This window comes from Macadamia integrifolia, chromosome 5 (genome assembly GCF_013358625.1).
Source record: "Macadamia integrifolia cultivar HAES 741 chromosome 5, SCU_Mint_v3, whole genome shotgun sequence".
Lineage (NCBI taxonomy): Eukaryota > Viridiplantae > Streptophyta > Magnoliopsida > Proteales > Proteaceae > Macadamia > Macadamia integrifolia.
Genome location: NC_056561.1, coordinates 38,426,637 through 38,450,330, shown reverse-complemented (window position 1 = coordinate 38,450,330; position 23,694 = coordinate 38,426,637). Strand labels below are relative to the sequence as shown.

General features: G+C 34.7%; 3 protein-coding genes across 3 annotated transcripts; 2 read left to right on the top strand and 1 right to left on the bottom strand.

The window, feature by feature from the left end:
* The first annotated feature begins 7,636 nt into the window (after positions 1-7,636).
* LOC122078065 lies at positions 7,637-9,781 on the top strand. The gene is made up of 3 exons (XM_042643934.1): positions 7,637-8,248; positions 8,379-9,376; positions 9,475-9,781. The coding sequence occupies exons 1-3, from the start codon at positions 7,637-7,639 to the stop codon at positions 9,779-9,781; spliced, it is 1,917 nt and encodes a 638-aa protein (XP_042499868.1).
* A 1,527-nt stretch (positions 9,782-11,308) lies between these two features.
* LOC122078596 lies at positions 11,309-13,195 on the top strand. The gene is made up of 6 exons (XM_042644635.1): positions 11,309-11,392; positions 11,485-11,726; positions 11,834-12,040; positions 12,253-12,344; positions 12,447-12,551; positions 12,705-13,195. Exons 1-6 carry the CDS (start codon positions 11,335-11,337, stop codon positions 12,724-12,726), a joined length of 726 nt encoding a protein of 241 aa, XP_042500569.1. The 5' UTR covers positions 11,309-11,334; the 3' UTR covers positions 12,727-13,195.
* A 2,315-nt stretch (positions 13,196-15,510) lies between these two features.
* On the bottom strand, positions 15,511-16,327 carry LOC122077744. The gene is made up of 2 exons (XM_042643591.1): positions 16,144-16,327; positions 15,511-16,041 (listed from the first exon to the last, which is right to left on the bottom strand). Exons 1-2 carry the CDS (start codon positions 16,196-16,198, stop codon positions 15,635-15,637), a joined length of 462 nt encoding a protein of 153 aa, XP_042499525.1. The 5' UTR covers positions 16,199-16,327; the 3' UTR covers positions 15,511-15,634.
* Positions 16,328-23,694: the final 7,367 nt, after the last annotated feature.

Below are 23,694 nucleotides of genomic sequence, written 5' to 3'. Positions count from 1 at the left end.
GTTCATGGCTAGTGTATGTGTTGGCTTTGCCCCTCCTAGCCATAGAACCATCAATTTATTGTTTTTATTTTAATTGTCTCCCTTTCCCTAAAGCCAAGTAGAGAAACCCTTGTAAGAGTGACTCTCTGGTCAAGTAGGGAAGCTCATATTATGATGCATCTCTCGGGCTAAGTAGAGAAACCTACTTGTGAGTCTCTCTCTAGCTTTATCCCCTTTCTTTTACTTTATTTTTATTTCAGCATTTTTTTCCTTTATTTATTTATTTATTTAATTTTAATTGCGTGGCTTGCGTCTTTAAGTTCTTAGATGACGAATGGTTAGGACGTTATTTTTAGGACGGTAATTAGAATTAGATCACAACCATTAATCAGTTCACTTTCGCATTATTAAAAGAAATAAAAAATAAAGTGGCTGCTCTCCCTGTGTTCGACCCGTAGCTACACTGATCCGTACGCTTGCGGTTACATTTTAAATCTCAAACAGTGTCCTTTACCAATTTTACAGGTGATCACATGCTTGATGAAATTCCTATGCTCCTATTTGATCCAGGGGGAGTTCAAATACTTTTTGGGTGGAATAAGAATCCGAGAACGAATTCTTTTGAAGAATGGGAGAATGATGCAAGGCTGGCCAACATAAGTAGAAGTCCAGCCTAAGGCCTAGCATTTAGGTTTAATCCCTAATGCAAATAAAACCCTTGATTAATATTTTTTTAGTTTTATTATACAATGTAAAGGTTTAATCTCAGCCATAGAAACTCAAGTAGAATCGATGGTTGAGATATCGCAGGAGTTCTTAGGGTTAAAACTCTTCACATTCTTAGTGGATTTTCACATCAACTCCTTTGACTCCTCAACTACTGAGCTTAAGTTTGGCATTTGAGCTAACATTGGAAAGATACAAAGAAAGCTCACTTGGAAGTCACTACTCATCTTGAAACAAGAATCAAAGTGTTAAGTCTTGCATCAAGGCATTGGAAGACCTCAACTTTTGAATCAAGGCATAGGAGACACAAATGGAAGACTTCATCTATAATTTCTATTTTAAAGATTTTTATTGAGTTTTTATTTTCTAATGTATTTTATGATTGATTTATATCATAACTTGAAATTCTAAAAGATGGTTGTAGTCTCCTAGAATAAATGTTGTAGTCCTATATAAAGAGGACAAATCTTGAGTTGTAAAGACACACAAGACAATTGAATCAAAGAAAATTTCAAAATTGCTCCAAGCTTCTTAAGAACCTTGAAGAGTTCTTCTTATGAAACCAAGTTGTGTTTCACCCATTCTTGAAGAGATTGGGCTTTTAATCAGCCTAGAAGAGCTGAGCCTTCAACTTTGAAGAGTTGAAGTCACACCCTCTAAAAGATCCAACCTAGAAGAGTTGAATTTTTGAGGCAATTATTTTCAGATTCGGGCTATGGAAGTGTAGTAACTTAGTAACCCTTTTAAACCCTTTTTCATCTGTAATTTCAATAATTCCTATTTTACAAAATTTGTAGCCCCATTTCTTATCTTCAATTCTCAATTCGAATCACTCAAAACCGATATTGGAGTATAAAGTTATCTTTAAATTACTGACCTAATGTCATTTTGTCTGAAATTGGTTTTATCCATAAAGTTAAGTACTCTCCCGATCCTTGTATTCGGGTAATCCCGTGAGGGAGATTGCATCATTTGGTATCAGAACTTAGATCAATATTGTTTTGTGTAAAATCTAAATTTCACATATGCTATTTTTTTTATGCCATGTATAGATAAGAATTTTGGAATTTTGGCTATTGAATAGATGAGAATTCTTTCGATACGTCACATGCGAAATTTACTAACATATCTAAATATATATGTAAGGAAGTTCAATCAATATGTGTCGTTATCATTTCCATACGTGTCTCTTACCTCTCTTTGATACAATACAATAGATCTCTTTAAATTAACTCTCTGATACAATACCTCACACCGGTCCATACTTAAAACTTTGACATAGTGTTTTTTTGAATGTAGAAGCTTTACATTCTTTTCTAAGGAAAATCTTATTGTTCCATTTTATTTTATTTTTTTCCTTCTTTCCCCTCCCATTGTTCTGTTATGTTGGTCCACAGGTTGGAGTGTATGGACATTATCTTGAATAAAGAGGAATCTAACATTTGCTATAATGAGAATGAGAAGGTCACGAGGTCAAGTCATCGGCTAGAGATGCACTTTCACTTGCCAAACACTTCCTTGATGGGAGATGTCTTACCATTTCCAGTTGATATTTTGCCCACTTCATCATTACTTATTTGATGAGTTTTAGCCTTAAAATGTCGTAAAAAATTAATTTTGTGTATTTTGTTTATTAAAAAATATTTTTTATGGAAGAGTATGACCCTTACTCCTAGACATATGGGTGCTAAATGATTAGTCCATCCCTCGTGAAATGAAAAATATTTTTTCTATTTATACTTCCTTTTATGCTCCCATTGGCCCTCTTGCATACGTAGAACCACACTTCCCCAAGAAAATAGTTCCCATTAGTTTATTTTGAGGTGTAAGTTACAAACAGTTAAACTGAAAAATTCTAATACATTTTGACCCACAGGATTGAAAAGTGGCCCCTAATTTGTCATAGAGATAATCCAGTCATTTATTATGGATAAGGGGACTACGACAATGTAGATCCATTCATAATCAAAATGGATGCAAATCTAACCATATCCTGATTTTATTCGAATAGCAAAGGAAAAAAATTTGAAAACTTCAGAACCTTTCAACAATTCTAATTGGAATATTTACAAAAGAGGGTATATGCCTTAATATACCCCCAACCACAAAGGGTAGCCAAATTGGCAAAGGATCTTCGCTTCAAGAAGCATGTGGTTTTGAGTTCAATTCCTCTTACCTCTTTGGGTCATTCACACGAGGATATTTAATGCTCTTATTCATTCACTCTTTTCGGTGAAAGTTAAATGCTTCTCATTCAACCCCGATATGATTTGGTCCATATTATTGTGGGATCGATATAGATCCATAGGACTAGTCAAGCTAAAGGCTTTGATACCCGTTTGTTAGATCAAACTCCAAGAAATATGATAAAATAAACCAAGACAGATTGCACAACACAAAGATTTAACGAGGTTCACACACCAGGGTGGTGTGCTACGTCTTCGGGCGAAGAAGAAGATATTTAACTATTCAAAAAAGAGATTACACTCAGGTAGCGGCGAGAAAACTCGCCCTGAAACCCTAGCTTGAAAAACCTCCAAAATACAATGACTTTCTCAACAAGCAACAGTATATTATATACTCCAAGTCGTGGGTCGACCCATCGGGTTGCAGTCGATCCTGTCGAACACCCCCATACAAGATCAGTGATGGGCTCCAGGCTTGGGCCTATCGGCCCAACCCCTCTGCTTCCATCACAGATCTCAGAAAACTTCTCATTCGGGTCACCACCAAAATATATCGGAATGGGTCAATCTTCAAAATGGGTCAAGAATTCGAGACAAACTTAACACCGTGGTTAAAAAAAAAAAGGGATATACCTCAATTTTGACATTGACTGATATCTGTTGTGTTCCTTCCCCTCTTAATGGTTAGGATGTGTCCAATTGGCATGCCATAGACTACTTTTCAAAATCTAGGCAGCAGATCAAGATCCAAACTAGAAAAAACCATTAAAACACTATATGAAAACACATTTATGGCGACGGTAACAAAATACTATTGTCGCCAAATATAATATATAGCGACCGTAAAATGGATAGTGTTGCCTAATACATTTATGACGACTGTAAAATAATACTCGTCACCAAAACAAAATTTCAGCGACGAAATTTTAAATACCGTAGCATCATCATTTTATAACGACGGGTTAAATTTAAATGTTACAAAAAATTATTTAAGGGGACGGAATTTTTTAATACTGTAGTGAAATAATATCTTAGACAATGGTAAATTTTTTACCATTGCCTCATATCCTATGCTCAATCAACAATAATTTGATTTATAACGACGATAGAAATTATACTGCCACAAAATATAATCATTTATATTTGGCGACGGTTAAAAATCTACTGTAGCCAGTCATTGATTTTATACAACTGCAATTTTATTCCCGTCACCAATTAACACCAAAATTATTTAGAAATTTTAGACGCGGGAAAGGTTTCTTAATTTACTTGTGCTTTTGGTTTTCCTGGTTTCCTTTTCCCGCACAAACATGCTTCTATAGTATTTCTCTCTCTCTCTCAAAACCTCGTGAATCTATTTTTTTTTTTTATATTAATCCAGTTTTAGTGAAACTCAAAGTCTCTCTTAAAAAAATAATAATAATAAAATAAAGTCTCCCTCTCTCACGTCTCTCCTCTACCTTTAGCCCTTCCCTTTCACGTCTCTCCTCTAACTAAAACCGCCCCTCTCTCTCTCCTCTTCCGTATCATGCTCTCTCTCTCTCTCTCTCTCGATCTCTCTCTCTTTTTTTCTTTCTCTTCACGGCTCAATTCTGCTCTAACCTCTCAATCCCTCTCTCTCTGGTCTAACCTCTGCCAGCAGTGACGTTACAGAGGCTGTGGGTGAGAAAGCAATCTAGGTACAGTTTCTATCTTACCTCTTGTTTTACGCTTCTGTTTTGTTAATTTTGATTGCTCTATTTGCTGTTGTTGTGCTCCCTTTAAATGGCAATAGTCCAACTATGTAATAACTCAATAAAAAATGTTCCATTATCCTGAACCAGAATTCCAAACAGAAATGGGTGAATTTAATGTTTTCGACTTCAAAAATCTAAGATTGGGATATCTTAGTAGTGATATAGCTTGCCAAACATCTAAAAAAAAAAGTTCCCTAATATCGCCAAATTTCTTGAGGCGAGGACAGTCAATTAGTAATTCTCCCAATTGTTCCCCACCAAATGTCATTCCACTGTTACAGTTTGTTATCTATCGAAATGCAATAAAGCATCAAACTGTGAACAACCATACAATTAGTAGCAAGGAATCAGAAGGCGATAAAAGAAAGCATGTTTTCGTCATAATCAACTTAAGCAACATGTTGTCTTCGGCCTTACCAGAAAAAGCAATAAGATGAGTTGCAGAGAGAAGATCATCCGACAGACGAACTTCAACTTCAGAAACTTTGATCTGCAATCCATCCTTAACCAAATTACTGACCAGGACAAGAAGAGTACGATTTCAATGGCAGAAATTTAAGCTTTGAAGGGTGAGCTACTGAAGACGAGGGAAAATGAGGGTGGAAGAGAGGAAATGAGGGAAATGATAGGCGAGCTCAAGACAGGAGTGGATTCACTTAACACGAGAAACGAGAGAGTCAGGCGTCGACTGCCGGCCGTAGGGTTCGAAACTCGATCAAAAACAGTCTAGCCAGTGCAAATAAGGCCAATGGTGCCTTAGAAATGAATCGGACGGTCGAACCGGGTTCCTCTATTCGATATAGACAACGAACTAATTGTAAGTATTCTTTGACCATGTTATAATACTAAACGATATATCATGTACCATGCAGCACTTTTACAGTGGTATACTCGATGAGACCTTTGCCCTCTGGTGCAGTGTTTAGATGCTATCCTGGGTGAGAAGTAGTTTATTTATTTATTTTTTTTGTGGGGAGGGGGAAATAATAATCAAGCATTCTGCCTCAGATTGTTTCTTTTCTGATCCTCTTCCAGATTGTGGAAGGTGTTCTATGATGATTAGGATAGACCAAATTGATATTTGCTGGCAAAAGAGCAAATCAGCCGTCCTGATGCAGAAGATATTGAGGTTAGTTACTGACAATACAAACTATATTAGAAACTTGCAAGCCGAGGGAGTGAGTCCCAGTAAACCACCACATATGATGATCCTAGCATCTGACCTAGGTCTCATTCCATAGTGTAAATTAAAAAGATTTAAAATTAACATACACTTTCTGGACATTCTCTATGGCTGTCCAAAACGGTGCCATATGTTGGATTCAAGTCAATATTTGGATTGTAGGATCTTTTTGGTAGAACTTATCTTGTTTTTAGTTCTCAATTAAATGCTCTCTAATTGAACTTAAAGGATTCTATGATGATTCTGATTAACTCTCTCTCTCTCTCTCTCTCTCTCTCTCTCTCATATGAAGTCTAGTGAAAACCAAAACCTGATTAATTTCACATGTTATTGAGTTAATGTTTGTTACTTAAAAAATAAATGAATAATGGATATGCTAGTATGCAAATGCAATGAATTACAGAAATGACTGTTTAGGCCTCAAGTATAAGATTTAATTATTTTTAATTCATAGGCAGTATAGTTATTAAAGTAATCCTCTTCAACTTTCTACATTTATGTCGACATGATTGCTTCATCAATTGAATTGAGTAAACATGCTCATGGATAACAGTTCTTTCATTTCTAGCTCTTGTTAATTAATCTTTATTTTCTCACTATCCCATTATGCTATTGGTACTACTTACAAGACACTAGAACTTCTCTAGGTTTTTTGTTTTTTTTACTATGAAGCAGATCATAACAAGTATTCCTAAATCTTGGGTTAGTGAAATTAACTATAGTAACTACCAAAATTAACAAAACCCAAAAGAAGAAATAGTCAAAATCCAATGAAATCAGTTGGGAAGAACTTTGAAATAAACTCCTCTGTTTCCTCCTTTTTTTTCTTCAGAAAAGATTCATTAACAAACCATGATAAAATGAGTTCTTCAGTAGCCTTTCAATCAGTTTCTTGTATAAAAGGCTATCATCAACTGGTAAAACATGAAATTGAGACTCTGCTTCCATACCCATCTTGCTGAAACAAATATCCAGTAAGGAAGAACGGGGGAAGAAGAAGAAGTGGTGGATGACGCTTTTGCCTTTTATTTTTTTATTTGTATATTGTTTTCTCCTTTTTCCTTGGATGCAATAACTAATGATAGTGCATTTTATTGTATGAACCTCCAAAGTAAGATTTTTAACTTGATTTAGTTTACCAGATATATACTAGCTGGTGCGTTTTTAATGGTAGAAGATTAGGTACATGTGTTTATTGTATAAGGTTACTCATGTTAAATGTTTAATGCCAGTACTCTTACCATATACCTCAGATATCTTTCTAATATTGCTGCTTTTGCTTTTTAGCAGTTAGTGTGGAAAATATGTCTAGGTCATGGATTGAAAGTTCAAGAGATCCATTAAACAGGTTATCTCCACAATACAGACTAGAGGTAACAAAATTCTTAGAATTTGCATTTTCTAATGCATCCATAGGGGATCGCATCCTATGCCCATGTGTCAAATGCATAAACCAATTGTGGATGATTAGAGACATAGCGTATGAACATTTGGTTTGTGATGGAATTCTATGGAATTAAACGAGATGGATTTTTCATGGGGAAGGTACATCTTCACATGAAAGTCTACATGTTAATACTGTGATACAAGATGAAGGTGAAACATATGATGGTACACACACCATGTCAGATGAGCTATAGGGAAGAAATACAAATGAAGATGTTGAGGATGGTGACATAGGTGATGGTACAAAGGGAGCAAGTATAGAGGCAGATAAATTTGAACGATTAATTGAAGATTCAAAGAAGGAGTTGTACCCAGGATGCATGAAATTTACTAGATTATCCTTCATTCTTCGTCTTTATCATATAAAGTGCCTTTGCAACATGACTGACAAAGCATTGTCAATGCTGTTAGATTTGTTGGGGGAGGTGCTTCCAGAGCCAAATACATTGCCAAAGAATATGTATGAAACAAAGAAAATTATCAAAGATTTGGGGCTCAACTGCAATAAGATTGATGCCTACCCAAATGATTACATGTTGTTTCGGAAAGGAGCAGAGAAAGCCACATCTTGTTATAAATGTGGGGCATCAAGATATTCAAGTAAAGGAAAGAAATTTTCGGCTAAGACATTACGTCATTTTCCTTTAATCCCAAGGTTGCAGAGGTTATATATTTTATCCAAAACCTCATTTAATATGAGATGGCATCATGAAGAACGTACAAAAGACCAAAGGTTACGACACCCAGCTGACAGTCAAGCATGGAAGGAGTTTGATAGATTGCATCAACTTTTTAGTGAGGAGCCTCGTAATATCAGACTCAGGTTAGCAAGTGATGGATTCTACCCATACAAGTATATGAGATCAACTCATAGTGTATGGCCTGTTGTGGTGATGCCTTATAATTTGCCGCCATGGATGTGCATGAAGCCAGACTACTTCATTCTTACTTTGCTTATTCCTAGACCAGAACAGCCTGGGAATGATATAGATGTATATTTACATCCATTGATAGAAGAGTTAAAAGATTTATGGTACAATGGAGTTGAGACTTATGATGCATTTAAGAAGGAGAAATTTAATCTAAAAGCATGTTTGTTATGGGCCATTAATGATTTTCCAGCATATGCAGTCCTCTCAGGATGGAGTACTAAAGGTGCTTATGCTTGTCCATGTTACAACAGTGAGACTTCCTCATTGGCTAAAATATAGCAAAAAACATTGTTATTTGGGCCATCGTCGATTCCTTCCACAAGAACATCGATTTCGAAGAGACAAAAGGAGTTTTGATGGCCTTGAGGAACATAGACTCCAACCAAAGCAACTATCAGGGAATGACATATTGGAACATTTACAATATGTTGATTTTCCTCCATTTGGTAAAGAAAATAATAAACAAAGTGGGAAGAAGAAGCAAAGGAGGTTAAAACAGCCAGAGCTTCCATACAACTGGAAGAAGAAGAGTATATTTTTTGACTTGCCATACTGGAAAGATAATCTAGTCCGTCACAATTTAGATGTGATGCATATTGAGAAGAACGTCTGTGATAATATCGTTAACACTTTATTGGATCAAAAAGAAAAGTCGAAGGATAACGTGAATGCACATTTAGATTTGAGAGACATGAAAATACGATTAGATCTTCAACCAAAGGTCATTGAAGGCAAGAATAAGTTGTTCATACCTCCAGCAAGCTACACAATGTCTACCACTGACAAAGATTTGTTTTGCGCAGTTTTAAGGGGTGTAAAGGTTCCAGATGGACTTTGTAGTAATATTTCACAGTGTGTGCAAGAACGTAAGATTATTGGAATGAAGAGCCATGATTCTCATATTATGATGCAACAACTTCTTCCAATTGCAGTGCGTAACATATTGCCTAAGAATGTCAGCATTGTATTGATAGAGGTTAGTGCATTTTTTCGAGAGTTGTGTAGTAAATTTGGGAAGGAGGAAGACTTCAAGAGGCTTGGTGAAAGTGTTGTCTTAACACTATGCAAGATGGAGAGGATTTTTCCGCCTACATTCTTTGATGTTATGGTACACCTGATTGTTCATTTAGCCCATGAAGCTAGCTTGGCTGGTCCAGTTCAATACCGTTGGATGTATCCAATAGAAAGGTTAGTGTTAAATTTTCATTTTGTCTTAAACAATAGGATAACTTGTGTAGGCTTTTTAATATGTTGAATACATTAACTATAAATTTGATTCTAATTAGGTTTCTCAAACGATTGAAAGACTACGTGCGTAACCCTAGTCGGCCAGTGGCATCTATAGCAGAAGGATATCTTGCAAATGAGTGTTTGACCTATTACTCTAGATACCTTGAAGATGTGGAAACAATGTCAACTAGACTACCAAGAAATGCGGGGTCAACAGAAACATACGATCCATCTTCTATATTCTCAAGAGCAAGTAGGCCAATAGGGAAGTGCGAGATGATACGACTCGACATTATAGAAAGGGACCAGGCACATCGGTACGTGCTCAAGAACTCTAAAGGATTAGAAGAATATCGTGAGTAAGTATTACATATAAATTATGTTTACACAAAATGTTTATGTTGGAGCAAAAAATTTATAATTTATATTCTTATAAGAAAATATTAGTATATAAGAGATTCTTCACTTACTATGTAGGCTTCATTGTGCACAAATCCAAAGGTCGATGGCTCGTAGAGCTCGCCTATATTTGGTAAGAACGAAGCATGCTAAGGAGTTTCCAAAATGGTTCAATGAGTATGTAAGTTCAACCCAAATTTAATTGAAGAGAGTTAGATTATATACTATATCATGATTATATGTTTAGATCTCTAATTATACATATCTTAATTTTTTTTATTTAGTTATTGAATCTACGCGAGAATGGGGTCAAGGTGCCTAATCATATTAGATGGCTGGCTTGAGGTCCTAACTTAGATGCAAGAAGTTATGATGAATACATTATTAATGGCATCAAATTTCATAGTAAGGTACATGAGAATAATAGAAAAACTCAAAATAGTGGGGTTCTTTTAACGGCATTGACAGAAGAATTTTCAAGTTCAAAAGATACACACCCTATTGAGGGATATATCATGTATTATGGAATTTTGAAGAAAGTAATTGAATTGGAATATGCAAATGATCTTAAAGTAATGTTATTTAAATGTGATTGGGCTAATCTTAGAAAGGGAGTGGAGAAAGATGACCTCGGATTTGTCCTTGTCAATTTTAACCATTTACAATACAATGACCGAGATCAGTTTACTGACCCATTTGTATTACCGTCACAAGTAGAGCAAGTGTTTTACGTTGCTGATCCACAAAGGCCTGAATGGCAAGTTGTCATAAATACAAAGATTAGAGATATTTTTGACATGGGAGGAGAAGATCATGATGAATCAGATCAGACAAATATACAAAGTACATTACAAGATAGACAAAATATAGAACATTCATATGGTGATAGTGATGTTGATGTGAGTTAGGTCAGATCTGATGTGGAAGGTACTATAATTGACACACCAATCGAATTGATCAATGCAATGGAGAGTTCAAATGACAATATATCAAATTGATTGACTTATAAACAAGGTAACAATTGATTGATCTTTATCTTAATTTCTGCATCCATTGAATTGTTTCTTTCTAGATTATGTATTTCTTTTATTGGAATGAAAGAATAAAGAAACTTTATACTTTTATTAATATTGGTTCTCTTATTTCTTTGGCAAAATTGTGTTTGTTTATTAGTCATTGTTCTTTTGATTTAGTTTTCTTAATCGAATTCATCTTTGATTGTAGGCATTTTTACTGTGTAATTGATATTTATTTTTTCAGCACATTTGTCTCATAAAATAGTAAACCTAATATATAAGTCAACCATATTTTAACAATTATATTTAGAGTTTTGTAATGCTTTTGAATTATAGGCCGTAAAAGTATATAAGTATAAGAGCATTTGGTGAGAGCAAACCAATAAACTTAATGTTGATTGACTAGACATTTCTGATGCTAGTTTAAGAGCATGTGGAAGTATATTGTTGACTTGACACATTATCACATTTCTTATAGTGGTTGTTTATTGGGAAACAGATATGAGTAATCCTAATATATGTGGAAGTACAAGTGGGAATGATAATACAAGTGGTTCAGGTTAGTACATGTAGTAAAGTTATTCTTTAAAAATTGATGTAAAGGATAATGATTCTCAATACTTTTAGTTTTCTTATCTTAATTTTTCACAGGAAAAAGGGTGAGAGGCCAAAGGGGAAGAACTAAGGCTCATGATATTATAAATATTCCAGATGGTGAGAGAATACAAATTGAAGTAAATGAGTGGGGACAACCATGTGAAGGCAAGTCAACAGCGAAATTAACTACATGGATTGGAACATTAGCAAGGAATCATCTATATTGTCCGTTGACATACCCTAAGTGGACAAACATACCACAATCATATAAAGAAGATTGTTGGAAAGAAATAACGGTAATATCACTCACATATTATATTTATATATTACCTTAAAGAAAAATATTTAGTTGGATAAACTAACCATGTGATGTTTATTAATTTTTTTTTTTTAATTATTCTAGGCCAAATTTATCATCCCTGAAGTTTGCAAGACATGGTGCTTAGATAGATTAGCTAAACGGTTGAAGGACCATAAGTGTGACTTGAAGGCTGAGTACTACAGTAAGTATGATTCATCCTCTGATCAGAGGAAAAATATTGATCTTCAACTTACACCATTGGAGCAATGGGATGCGCTACTGAAGTTGTGGGATGATAAAAAGCATAAGGTAATGTACATCTATAAATGTGTTATATTACTTCAAATTGTAGATATATTATCACTAATTGAATGGTTGTGACAATGACATATAAATTATATTGGGTAAGATATTGAAACGAATGGATTGATATCTATGACATGAGTATATATACGAGTTTGGTTTTAGCATAAGTACCTTAAGGAATTGAAATTAATAAATGATACATTATTTTATTGCAGGAACTTTCTGATCGTAATAAGAAAAATAAGTCCAAACAAAAAATGCGTCATAGATGGGTAGAACTTCATATGCCATCATACGTGAAAAATTGGTAAGTGTTTTGTTTTATATTATCATATTGATTACATCGAGTTTATTAGCCTTTTATTATCCCAAAGTCTTTAACACTTATTGTTCTTATTTTATATTTCAGCTTAACGAGGACCCAGAGAAAAAGCTTCCAAATCGTATCAAAATATTTGACTTCACCCATGAAAGGCCTGGATGTTCTATGGATGACGAGTCTGCGAAAAAGTTGGTATGTTATTAAATAGAACACAAGTGTTGATATTGATATTTTATTTCTCTAACTATTTGATTAATCTTTTATTTAATTATTTATCATTATGGTTTGTGATTGCTTATAAAATCATGGTCTATGTTATATTTTCTTGTTTAATTACACTTATAGGAAAAAATGCAGCGTGAACTAAGTTTGCAACTTGAAGAAATGCAATAGGACAATGATGTTATTGATGAAACCTTCACCAAAGTAATGGGACGTGATAGACGTGGATATGTGCGCATGTTTGGGCTTGGAGTAACCCCAAAACAAGTGTTTGTTTTAGAAGGACTACGTGCTCAGAGGCAAGGACAACATATCTCAGAATTAAAGTTAGAGAATAGCCAATTGAAAGAGCAGATTTCTCAACAAAATGTGGAGATGAATGAGATGAAGTCTCAAATAGCTATGCTTATGCAATTCATGACATCATTCCAATCTTCTCAAGGATAGGTATAATATATACTTTAATTTCTATACATTCATAATTGAGTTATCTATATATTATATCTCTGGTGGATGTATCTTCATGACCATAATGATTCCATATGTAACAATCTATGATATGTTTGTTAATGATTGATGTATCATACTCCATTGTAGTGACAGTCTAGAGTTCATTTTTTGACTCTGTATATATAGGTGATGGTGATTGGATGAGGTATAACATAAGAGTATAGGGTATTGACCATCTTAATGAACACAAATAGTTTGACAACTTTTAATAATTTCTTTTGCTTTGCTTTTTAGTCAAATTTTGTTAACTAAAAAGCTTTAACCTTTTCATTTTATTTTATTTCTTTATATTTTTTATTATATTTTAGTATGATAGGTGGTGTTTGAAAAGTACATCATTGAAAGGATGATAGAGAATTATTTTCATTTGTAAAGGACAATACTCAATACAATGAGTTAATTATGTGTTTGAATGTCCAAACAAATAAGTATAATGAGACGTCAATAAAATTTCATGAAACAATAAATCTTCTTGTTTATATTTTTGATTTCATGGTTTTTAGCAATGAGAAAAATATGTCATTTTTATTTTCTTAGTATTCAAGCAAAACATAAGTTAATTATTCTATATTGTAGGATATTGTTAAATCTAATGTGGCAAGGCAAGGCTATGAAAGATAGTGGAGCTATCCTTTGGAGGAGTATGTAAGACAAACCCAATCGATGAAAAATGCAAAGTCTGAAGTTTGATGTATTGATTGTAGGAATTTTTTTGAAGTGGAATGAAAACAATGACTTCTTATTTATAATTATAAGACTTTTTGAAAAAGGAATGAAAACAATGAATTTTTAATTATGATTGTAAGACTTTTTGGAAGGTCAATGAAAGTAATGTATTATGATATGGATGCCTAGGATGATCTCATTTTCTGAATTAGACAATGTATATTGATGTAATTACAGGAACAATTTATAGATAATATGCAAAATTTACTAATATTAAAATTTTATTTTATTTATTTTATATTTGGCGACGGGTTTTATTATACCATTGCTATAAATAAATTATTATTAGGCTTAGGCGACGGATAATAACCGTTGGCATATATATTTTTTGCGACGGATTTTTTTATACTGTTGTTATAAATAAATTTCATCTATTATTTATATAAATGCCGTCGCTAAAAATATATTTGGCGACGGAAAATATAATTCTATCACTAGTAATATTTTTCCCAACCACCCATCTTTTTCCGTCGCCTATTTTTAGCTGCGGCAGTATAGGCGACGGAATTGGCAACTGAAAATTAACCATCGTTGCTATTTTTCGCGACGGTTTTATGTTTTTTGAGACGATTTTTTTCCGTCGCAAAAAATGTGTTTTCTTGTAGTGCGTATTGGATTCAGACCTAGAGAAATCGGTGATTTGGTTCAGTGGGTGGCCAACTCTTCTAAAAATTTCTCTTCTTCTACGGCTTGGAACCATGTGTTCTAGAGCCCTTATATATACCTTCTTGGTTTAAGATAGGTTGATTTAGTTCTTCCATCTTAGGGCAATTTTTCCTGTGTGGAGAGCAATTACTAATCCCCTTCTTACCCTGGAGTTTCTTCTTCGAAGGAACTTGTCTGTCCCGAAGTGTTGTCTTTATTGGAACTCCTTTGAGAGTGTGAATCTTTTTTTTTTTTTTTTTTTTTTTTTTCTGTTGTCCCATTTCCAAGGTAGTCTGAATGGTATTCTTAGCAAATATTGGCCTATCTAAGACTTTTCATATCTTTTGGCAGAGAATGGAGGTGACTCTTCAAAATTTTCAATAGTAAATATTCTTGTGATGCTGTTGGAAAGTTGACTTTTATGCAATGACTCAACATAAAAGAAATAAAAGGAGATGAACTAGCTCCTAATGTTCAAATAAGAAAAATCCAGAATGATATCTCTTTTCAGATTAGAAACAAGATCCTTTACAAATGTATAGTTTGACCATATTCTACTAGATACATGCATCTTTCCTTGTTTTGGGATCTTCCTCTTGTTTGTTTGCCCCACCCTCAGTTTGCACCCCCCCTTTTTATGGTGGCCTCTTTCTGTTGAATTGTATTCCCCCTCCCCTCCCCTCCCCTCCCCTCCCGCCCGGTTCCGTTTTTTATCCTCTTATGATTGTTCGGCCCCCCCCCCCTTGGTCTTTCTTTTTTAGGGAATCTGCCATTTGGCTATCCTTTAAGGGCTTTTGTTTTTTATATTTTCCCCTTTATTATATTACATACATACAACATACATAAAATAAATAAATAAATAAATAAATAAAACATATAACTAAGGGCTACGGATTGCTACCTGATCGTGTGGTCACTGCTCCAACACGGGGACCAATCAGGGGAGGTGCATAGGCATCCAACTAAAGGTAGGGTGGTCTTTTCACAATCCCATTGTCTGAATGTAAGGAGTCACGATCAGGTAGCTATCTTTTGCACTATAACAATCTTTTTCGCTGTAACTAATTATTGGTTTCACTCTTATTTGTAAGGTAAATTTGATGGTACAAGAACCACCTTATTAAAATCACCATTAGAGCCAATGGTGGAGAATGATATAAAAAGACAGCCACTCACTCCATAGGAGCCTCTTCAACCTCATCCTTGGCACTGCTACAATTATAAACACAAAAGCCATCCAGACACCCGAAGACATTACAGTTAGGGCGTGGTTGACAATCACTTGGTGTATCACAATGTAGATTCTGGATCGAGGCATCAATATTGTTGCACAAGCACTTGTTAGCATGGCATTGTGGAATGCAATTGGGTTGTATGCGAAGACAGTGCTCGTTCCTCGTGCACTCTATCTCTGGTGGTGATGCTTCATGGATTGAGGACTCAATGTTTTTGTGCACACATGTATTTTTAATGCAGTGAGCCATGCCTAAAGCCCCTATCATACACTGCTCGTCAGTGGTGCAATTTCTTATCCCTGGCCGTGCTTCATCAGCTTGAACCAGTGTCGAGGATATTAGACCTACAACGACAGAGAAACTACAAATAAGAGATAAAAAGATTAATATCATGCAACAATGAAGAGATGGACAAAGAAGGTTAGAGAGAGAGAGAGAGTAATCACTTGAAATTGTCAAGAGAACAGCAAATGAGGCCAATGAGAATGAAACTCTAACCATGGTTCTTGTTGAATTTGAAAGTTGTAGAGTGTTTATCCTATCTCTCTATTGGACAAATGTAGGGTGTTGGAGTTTTTTATAATTATGGAGAGACTTGAGACGTTGGGAATCTTACTGCTAGGGTATCCCAACATGAGGATTTGTATTTAAGAGAAATTGAGTATCTAAAAAATGGAGGATTGTTAGAGGATTTTTCCGGTCAGAGAGACCCACAAAATCTTCATCTCACAAAAATGGATGGGATGGATGCACGTTTTCCTTTTTTTTCTTTCTTATTTCAAAACCTTGTCCTTTGTTATTCACAACCAATGGGAGGTTGTTTTGCCACCTAAAATTTCTCCTAAAATATCTCAGTATCCCCTAAAATCTCTCCTAAAATCTATCAGTAATATCTCCCCTTAAATCTCTCCGTATCTGTCCTTTGAAACTAAAATCTCTCCCCCTTTCCCCTTGTCGATTCACTACCCCAAATTAACTCTTTCCATTTCAGTCTCTCAAAATCTTCCCAAGCCATTTCTCTTTCTAGTTCAGGAGTTTGTACTTTACTAATTTCTGGTGATTAACCTAATATATATAAAATCAACTTACCAATAGATGAAGTGACACATGGTAGGAAGTCATGCCAAGGCATAGGTCACTGGGATTTCTGTCACATAATGATGTGGAGCATACAAAGATGGAGACCGATTTCTCTACCAAGGAAGGAGGATTTCCAAAGTCTTTAATAAAGAATGAGGATTTTCAGTCTTCACTTTCCATAGGAGTTAAGGATTGCTGCCCACGTTCTACTTATGGCTAGTAGTCCAAGGTTGGTAGTTGAGTAGGTGAATAATCTATTGGTAGTAAGGGTGAGGTGGCATTTAGCATAATGATAGAAAGTAGTAGGTAAGCCTATCCAATGTTCTATTGTTAGTAAAAGTGAGGTGGTTGTTTGAGATTTTAAATGTAACCACAAGCGTACGGATCAGTGTAGCTACGAGTCGAACACAGGGAGAGCAATCACTTTATTTTTTGGGGGCCGTTTGATAACACTCTGGGAGAATGTTTCTGGTGTTCTTCTATTCTGAGGGAATGCAAATAGAACAGAAATATGTTTGGCACGTCCGGTTCATTTTTGTATTCCCCCGGAATGAACCAATGAAAAAGAATGACTAAAGAATACATTGCAAGAGTACAAAAAAGTTACTTTTCTATTCTTTTACAAACTTAAAAGAACAAAACCATTCAAAACCCCCACAACCCCTTTTTTGCAACTCATGATCAAAAACCCCCAAATCCGTCGCTTCCATGCAATAGGTTCTCACTCTCTCGATCGCTGCTTCCTTGCAACAGTCGCTCTCTCCCGGTCGCCGCTTCCCTGCAATGGTCTCTTCTCTCGGTCGCTGCTTCCCTCTCTCTTGGTCGCCACTTCCCTGCCTCTCTCGGTCGCCGCATCCCTGCCTCTCTCTCGGTCGCCGCTTCCCTGCCTCTCTCTCGATCGCAGGTCGGTCGCCGCTTCCCTATCTCTCTCGATCGCCGCTCCCCTGCAACTCTCTCGGTCGCCGCTTCCCTACAGCAGGTATTTTCTCTCTTTCTTGCTCTCTCTCTCTCACAATCTCGCTTTCTCTCTCTCTCTCTCTCGCTTCCCTGCAGAAGATTTCCTCAAAACTGTCTCACCTTGTTTTTTAAAAAATCACAAGTGGTTCCCTGCAGCAGCTTTCCTCAAACCCACATGAATTAATTGATTAATGGTAATAATCAATAATCAACAATCAATTTGTCTGTTAGCAGAACAAATACTGCTATGTAAGAAACCGCCCGCCCTCTATTCTTTCTCTCTACTGAAATTTTCAAGTATACAATAAAAATCTAAAAACTAATAAAAAATTTTCACAATTTAAGAAGACAAAATTTCCAAATAATCTACTATAATTTCATCTTCTCTTTGAATTTTGGAATTATTTTATGGGTTTTTTTTTTTCAATCAAAGGCAACAGAGATGGTAGCATCTCTACCATGGTTGTCATCTATGCAGACAGACAAAGCTCTATCTCTAAATTAGTAGGTTTTGAAACTCTGGTTTTTAATTTTTTCTTCTTTCTTCTTTCAGTTCTGGGTTTATTCATCTTAAACCCAGAAAGAAAAATTCGGGAATAACCAATTTAATCTGGGGTTTTCAGCCATTAATTACTTGCTTTTTTCTCTCTGTCTCTCTCTCTGTCGCTCTTTGTTCGCATGCTAAAAGAAGATTTTTTTTTTCTTTCTGGGTTTTTGCTTGAAGAGAAGATTAATTTTTTCATCTTTATATTCCAAATAATTAATAGAGGTAAAATCTTTGAGCATTTCTTCTTTTCTTAATATGTGTTTCTTATTTCACTCTCGTTTCTTGCTTGGATTTTGGGACATCTGTAAATTGCAGTGATTTGGGAGATTTTCTTGCTCTGATATTGCGATTTTTGTGAAGTCTGAAAATGTGTTTGGTAAATTTTTTATTTCTGTCTGGTTATGGTGATCTCTGTTCTTGACTGCTCAAGTTTCGTAGTTGATTACTTTGATCGATCGTGATGGGTTTTTGAAAAATACTCATTTGAGCATATTTCATCATTCTCATCTTAAGATTCTTATTTATTTATCTGTTAAATTTTATCATCAGCAAAGATTGTCTATTTATATTAATGTGGCAAGGAAGAAAAATTTCAGTGCTTAATGAGATTGAAATTTTGGATGAAGGTTGGTTGTGTAAATTTCAGTGCTTAATGATATTGATATTTTGGAGCTGAAAGAGGGCTTTTATTATGATTAGAGTATTCTATTTTGATGAGAATGATGGAAAGATCAATTTGAAGTTCTTGAGCATGATGTAAACAAATACCAGAAAATACATGTATTTCTATTTTTAGACTATAATAAGATGTGTTTCTATTTTTAGAGTAATGGCATCCACTTCGAGAGCTAATAACGAGGCAGCAAAATGGACTCAAAGTGAACAAGATTATCTCCTGAAATTAATGGTTGAACAAGTAAAAATTGGTAATAAGAGTTCCAACACTTTCAATAAAGGTGGGTGGAACAATATCAAGAAGGGGCTTGAGGAAAAAGCTAATCGGTCATTTACGATGGTTCAATTAAGGAATAAGATGAATAAAATGCGATTCGATTACAGCGCTTTCAAGAAACTACTGGATACTATAGGTTTTAGTTGGAATTCTGTGATGAGGACCTGTACAGTTGAAGATGAGAGTGGGATGTACAAATCAAGGTATACTGTACTTTTATATGATTTTTTAATATTGGGTGTCATTTTATCTAATAGCTAGTTTGTAAAATTTTCAGGCAAATCCTAATTGGTCAAAGTTTAGGAGGAATGGGCTACCACATTGGCCTGAACTATGTATAATTTTTGGGGATTCATATGCTAGTGGGATAGGAGGATTCGGGAATAAATCTGATTTCAGGTTTGAAGAGGAATTGAGAGGTGTTGATGATGAGGTGGATGCAGATGTAGATGTAATTCCAACTACTCCATTGGCTAATACCTTGCCAACAGGTTATTATGAAAGCCAAGATCCAAGAACTGATCGTCCTAGAGTCAATAGAAGACTTGATAGGACACCTACAGGATATAGGAAGAAGAGTAGGACAACTGGTATTAAATACGCCATACAGACCCTAACTGAGTCAGTAGCAAACAAGAATACTATAACCCCTAGCTCAACTCCAATGGGTCTCACTCCAAATACCACCGATTTCAGCACTTCTACTTGTGTTAGATTATTGGAAACCATGAATGATATCCCAAGAGAGTTGCATATTAAGGCGTGCAAGAAGATATTGGTGGACCGGGAACGGAGAGAATTATTCATTACTCTCAAGGATGAAACGAAACAATTGGTTTTTGATGTGTTAGATTGATGGATGATAATCTAACTTTTTTTTTTTTATATATGGATGATTGTAATGAAATACATTTAAGACCTTTTGTAGTAGGATCGATATATTTTGTTAGGTACACTTGATGTAAAAGTGTAATATGGATATTTACACTTTATGCTACTTTTCTAAATATGCTAGTTAAATTTTACTATTATTGTAGCAAAAGTTCTGTTGGATGTCTTTTGTTTTAAATACTTATTACATCATCTGATAATTATGCATGCTGGATGATTATAGTTTTATAGATCTTTTGGTACATTTATTAGGGGATAAACATTTGTATGATATTAACAAATTTAAAATTTATATTGAATCAATTATGGAAAATGTCAATAATACTCCAATAATCTCCTCTACTGACGACGATGGAGAAGAATTGATTCTCACAACATTGTTGATAGTACAATATCATTATTCCAGCGATTTATACACTAGAGAACCACGCAGGGATAGTGCATTCACAGGGGCAGCATGGGTACATGAGGTGTTGCATGGGCATACAAACCGCTGTTACAAAGAATTTGGCATGGAACGACATGCGTTTTTAAATTTATGCCTACTAATGAGACATTGTGGTTGGTTACAAGACAGTCGCAAAATTAGGGTAGATGAGCAATTGGCAATGTTCATGTTCAGAATAACAGGTGTAGGTCCTACTAATAGAGCAGTTGAGGAGAGATTCCAGCATTCAGGACAGACTGTTAGCTATTACTTTGGCAAAGTATTGCAAGGGGTGCTTAAGCTTTCTAAGGAGTATATCAAAGCCCCATCGTTTGATGAGATTCCTATGGAAATAATTGCAAATAACAAATGGTGGCCATATTTTAAGGTAAAATGGAAAATTTCTTTCTAATAAGTTTACACCATTTTTTAACTTATGATCGTTTTTTGTCTCACATAATAGTGCTTTTGGTTAGTTTTTTGTTTTATTTTAATTAGGATTGCATTGGTGCCATAGATGGTACACATGTTACTGCTATAGTTCCCAAGGGAAAACAGATCCCATATCGAGGATGGAAGGGGATAACAACCCAAAATGTGATGTGTGCCTACTCGTTTGACATGAAATTTACTTTTGTATATGCGGGTTGGGAAGGCAGTGCAAATGATTGCCATGTATTCAATAGAGCCCTAGAGGATCCTACCTTGCGATTTCCTCATCCTCTCCAAGGTATATCAATTCCCAAATTATCATGTATGCAAATGATTATTGTGTATGCTTTTAATGTCTTGCTTTATCATATTGTAGGGAAGTATTACGTTGTAGACTCAGGATATGCGAGCAGGAATGGATACTTGATACCATTCAAAGGAGAGAGATATCATATATCAGATTATAATGGAGGAAGAAGACAACCCAGAAGTACTAAGGAATTGTTTAATTATAGACATTCTTCTTTAAGGAATCATATTGAGCGTTGTTTTGGGATTTTAAAATCAAGATTCCCTATTTTAAAAAACATGCCTCAATTCTCACTTAGTTACCAAAGTTATATTGTGATAGCTTGTTGTGGACTTCATAACTATATTAAATCTGAACAAATAGCAGATGCACTTTTTCAACAATTTGGGGAAGATGACTACTATGATCCTAATGAAGAGAGAGTCAAGGTAGTCAACGTTCACGAAGAACAAGAAGATGGTGATATTGCTAGTACTTCTACTACAATTCATCAGGGCAGTCAATGTGTACAAGGAAGACAAATGAATGAGCTAAGGATACAAATTGTAAATCAGATGGCAGTAGATAAGGGTTACCCCCTGATTTGATTGTTTATATAATAAAATTTTAAGACACCTATTTGCAGCAATGATTTTTATTTTGTAATTCCTATATACTTGAATAGTAGACTTTTGTTTTCTTATTAAGATAAATGTGGAAACTCTTTATGCTTATATTTTATTATTTCCTTTAAGTAATAGTATTTTAAAAGATAATTTCATAAACAAATTATAATTTCATAAACAAATTATTTCCTTATTTAAGTTAAATTTGACCATAATAGCATGTTTGTAATTATTGATTTCATTGTTCAAAAGTGAATTTTCATTATTGTACTCTCCAGGAATAGAAGTGTTTGTCAAACGCTGTTTCTGTTCATTCTCTGTTCTAAAGACATTTCTAAAATAGTTTTACCAAACGTTGTTTCTATTCAGCCAGAGTGTCTTCACAGTATGGAATCGAAAAAGAACACTTCTGTAAAAGAACACTCTCCAGGAATAGAAGGGTTATCAAACGGCCCTTTTACTGATTTCTGGTGATTAACCTAATATATATAAAATCAACCTACCAATAGATGAAGTGACACATGGTAGGAAGTCATGCCAAGGCATAGGTCACTTACAAACACTACACCCCTTAAGAACATGGGATTTTTGTCACATAATGATGTGGAGCATACAAAGATGGAGACCGATTTCTCTACCAAGGAAGGAGGATTTCCAAAGTCTTTAATAAAGAATGAGGATTTTCAGTCTTCACTTTCCATAGGAGTTAAGGACTACTGCCCACGTTCTACTTATGGCTAGTAGTCCAAGGTTGGTAGTTGAGTAGGTGAATAATCTATTGGTAGTAAGGGTGAGGTGGCAATTAGCATAATGATAGAAAGTAGTAGGTAAGCCTATCCAATGTTCTATTGTTAGTAAAAGTGAGGTGGTTGTTTGAGATTTTAAATGTAACCACAAGCGTACGGATCAGTGTAGCTATGAGTCGAACACAGGGAGAGCAATCACTTTATTTATTTTTCTATTAATAATGCAAAAGTAAACTGATTAATGATTGTGATCTAATTCTAATTACCACCCTAAACATATGTATCTAAAATAATATCATAACCATTCGATATCTAAGAATTTAAAGACGCAAGCCACGCAATTAAAATTAAATAAATAAATAACTGAAAATAAACAACCCATGTAATTAAAATTAAAAACAATAAATGAAAAAAATGTTGAAATAAAAATAAAGTAAAAGAAAGGGGATAAAGCTAGAGAGAGACTTACAAATAGGTTTCTCTACTTAGCCCAAGGGATGCATCATAATATAAGCTTTCCTACTTGACCAGAGAGTCATTCATACAAGAGTTACTCTACTTGGCTTTAAAGAAAGGGAGACAATTAAAATAAAAACAATAAATTGATAGTTCTATGGCTAGGAGGGGCAAAGCCAACACATACACTACCTATGAACCTTGAGGGAAAGGGATAGCAATAATGTAACGACTGAAATTAAAATCCTAAATTAAGAAAGAAATGATAGTCAAAAGAGGAAATGAGAGGAGGGAGAGAAGATTACTGAAGGAGCCTACTTACTTGAATCAATGCTTGAACTTGAAAGCTTGGGTGATTTGAGATACTAACAGTACTAAAAACCAGATCTAGAATAAACCAAATCTGAAATTTCTAGTACTAGAGAAAACAAATCTTAAAAAAAAAACAAAAACAAAAAAAAAAACAAAAAAAGTTGAACTTGAAAAAAAAAAAAATTACTCCACGGCTAGTGATCTTGTCACCTAGATCTAAGCCTAGAACTATAACTTTAAAAATTACAACTCAATTGCATAAATCATAAACATAAAAAGATG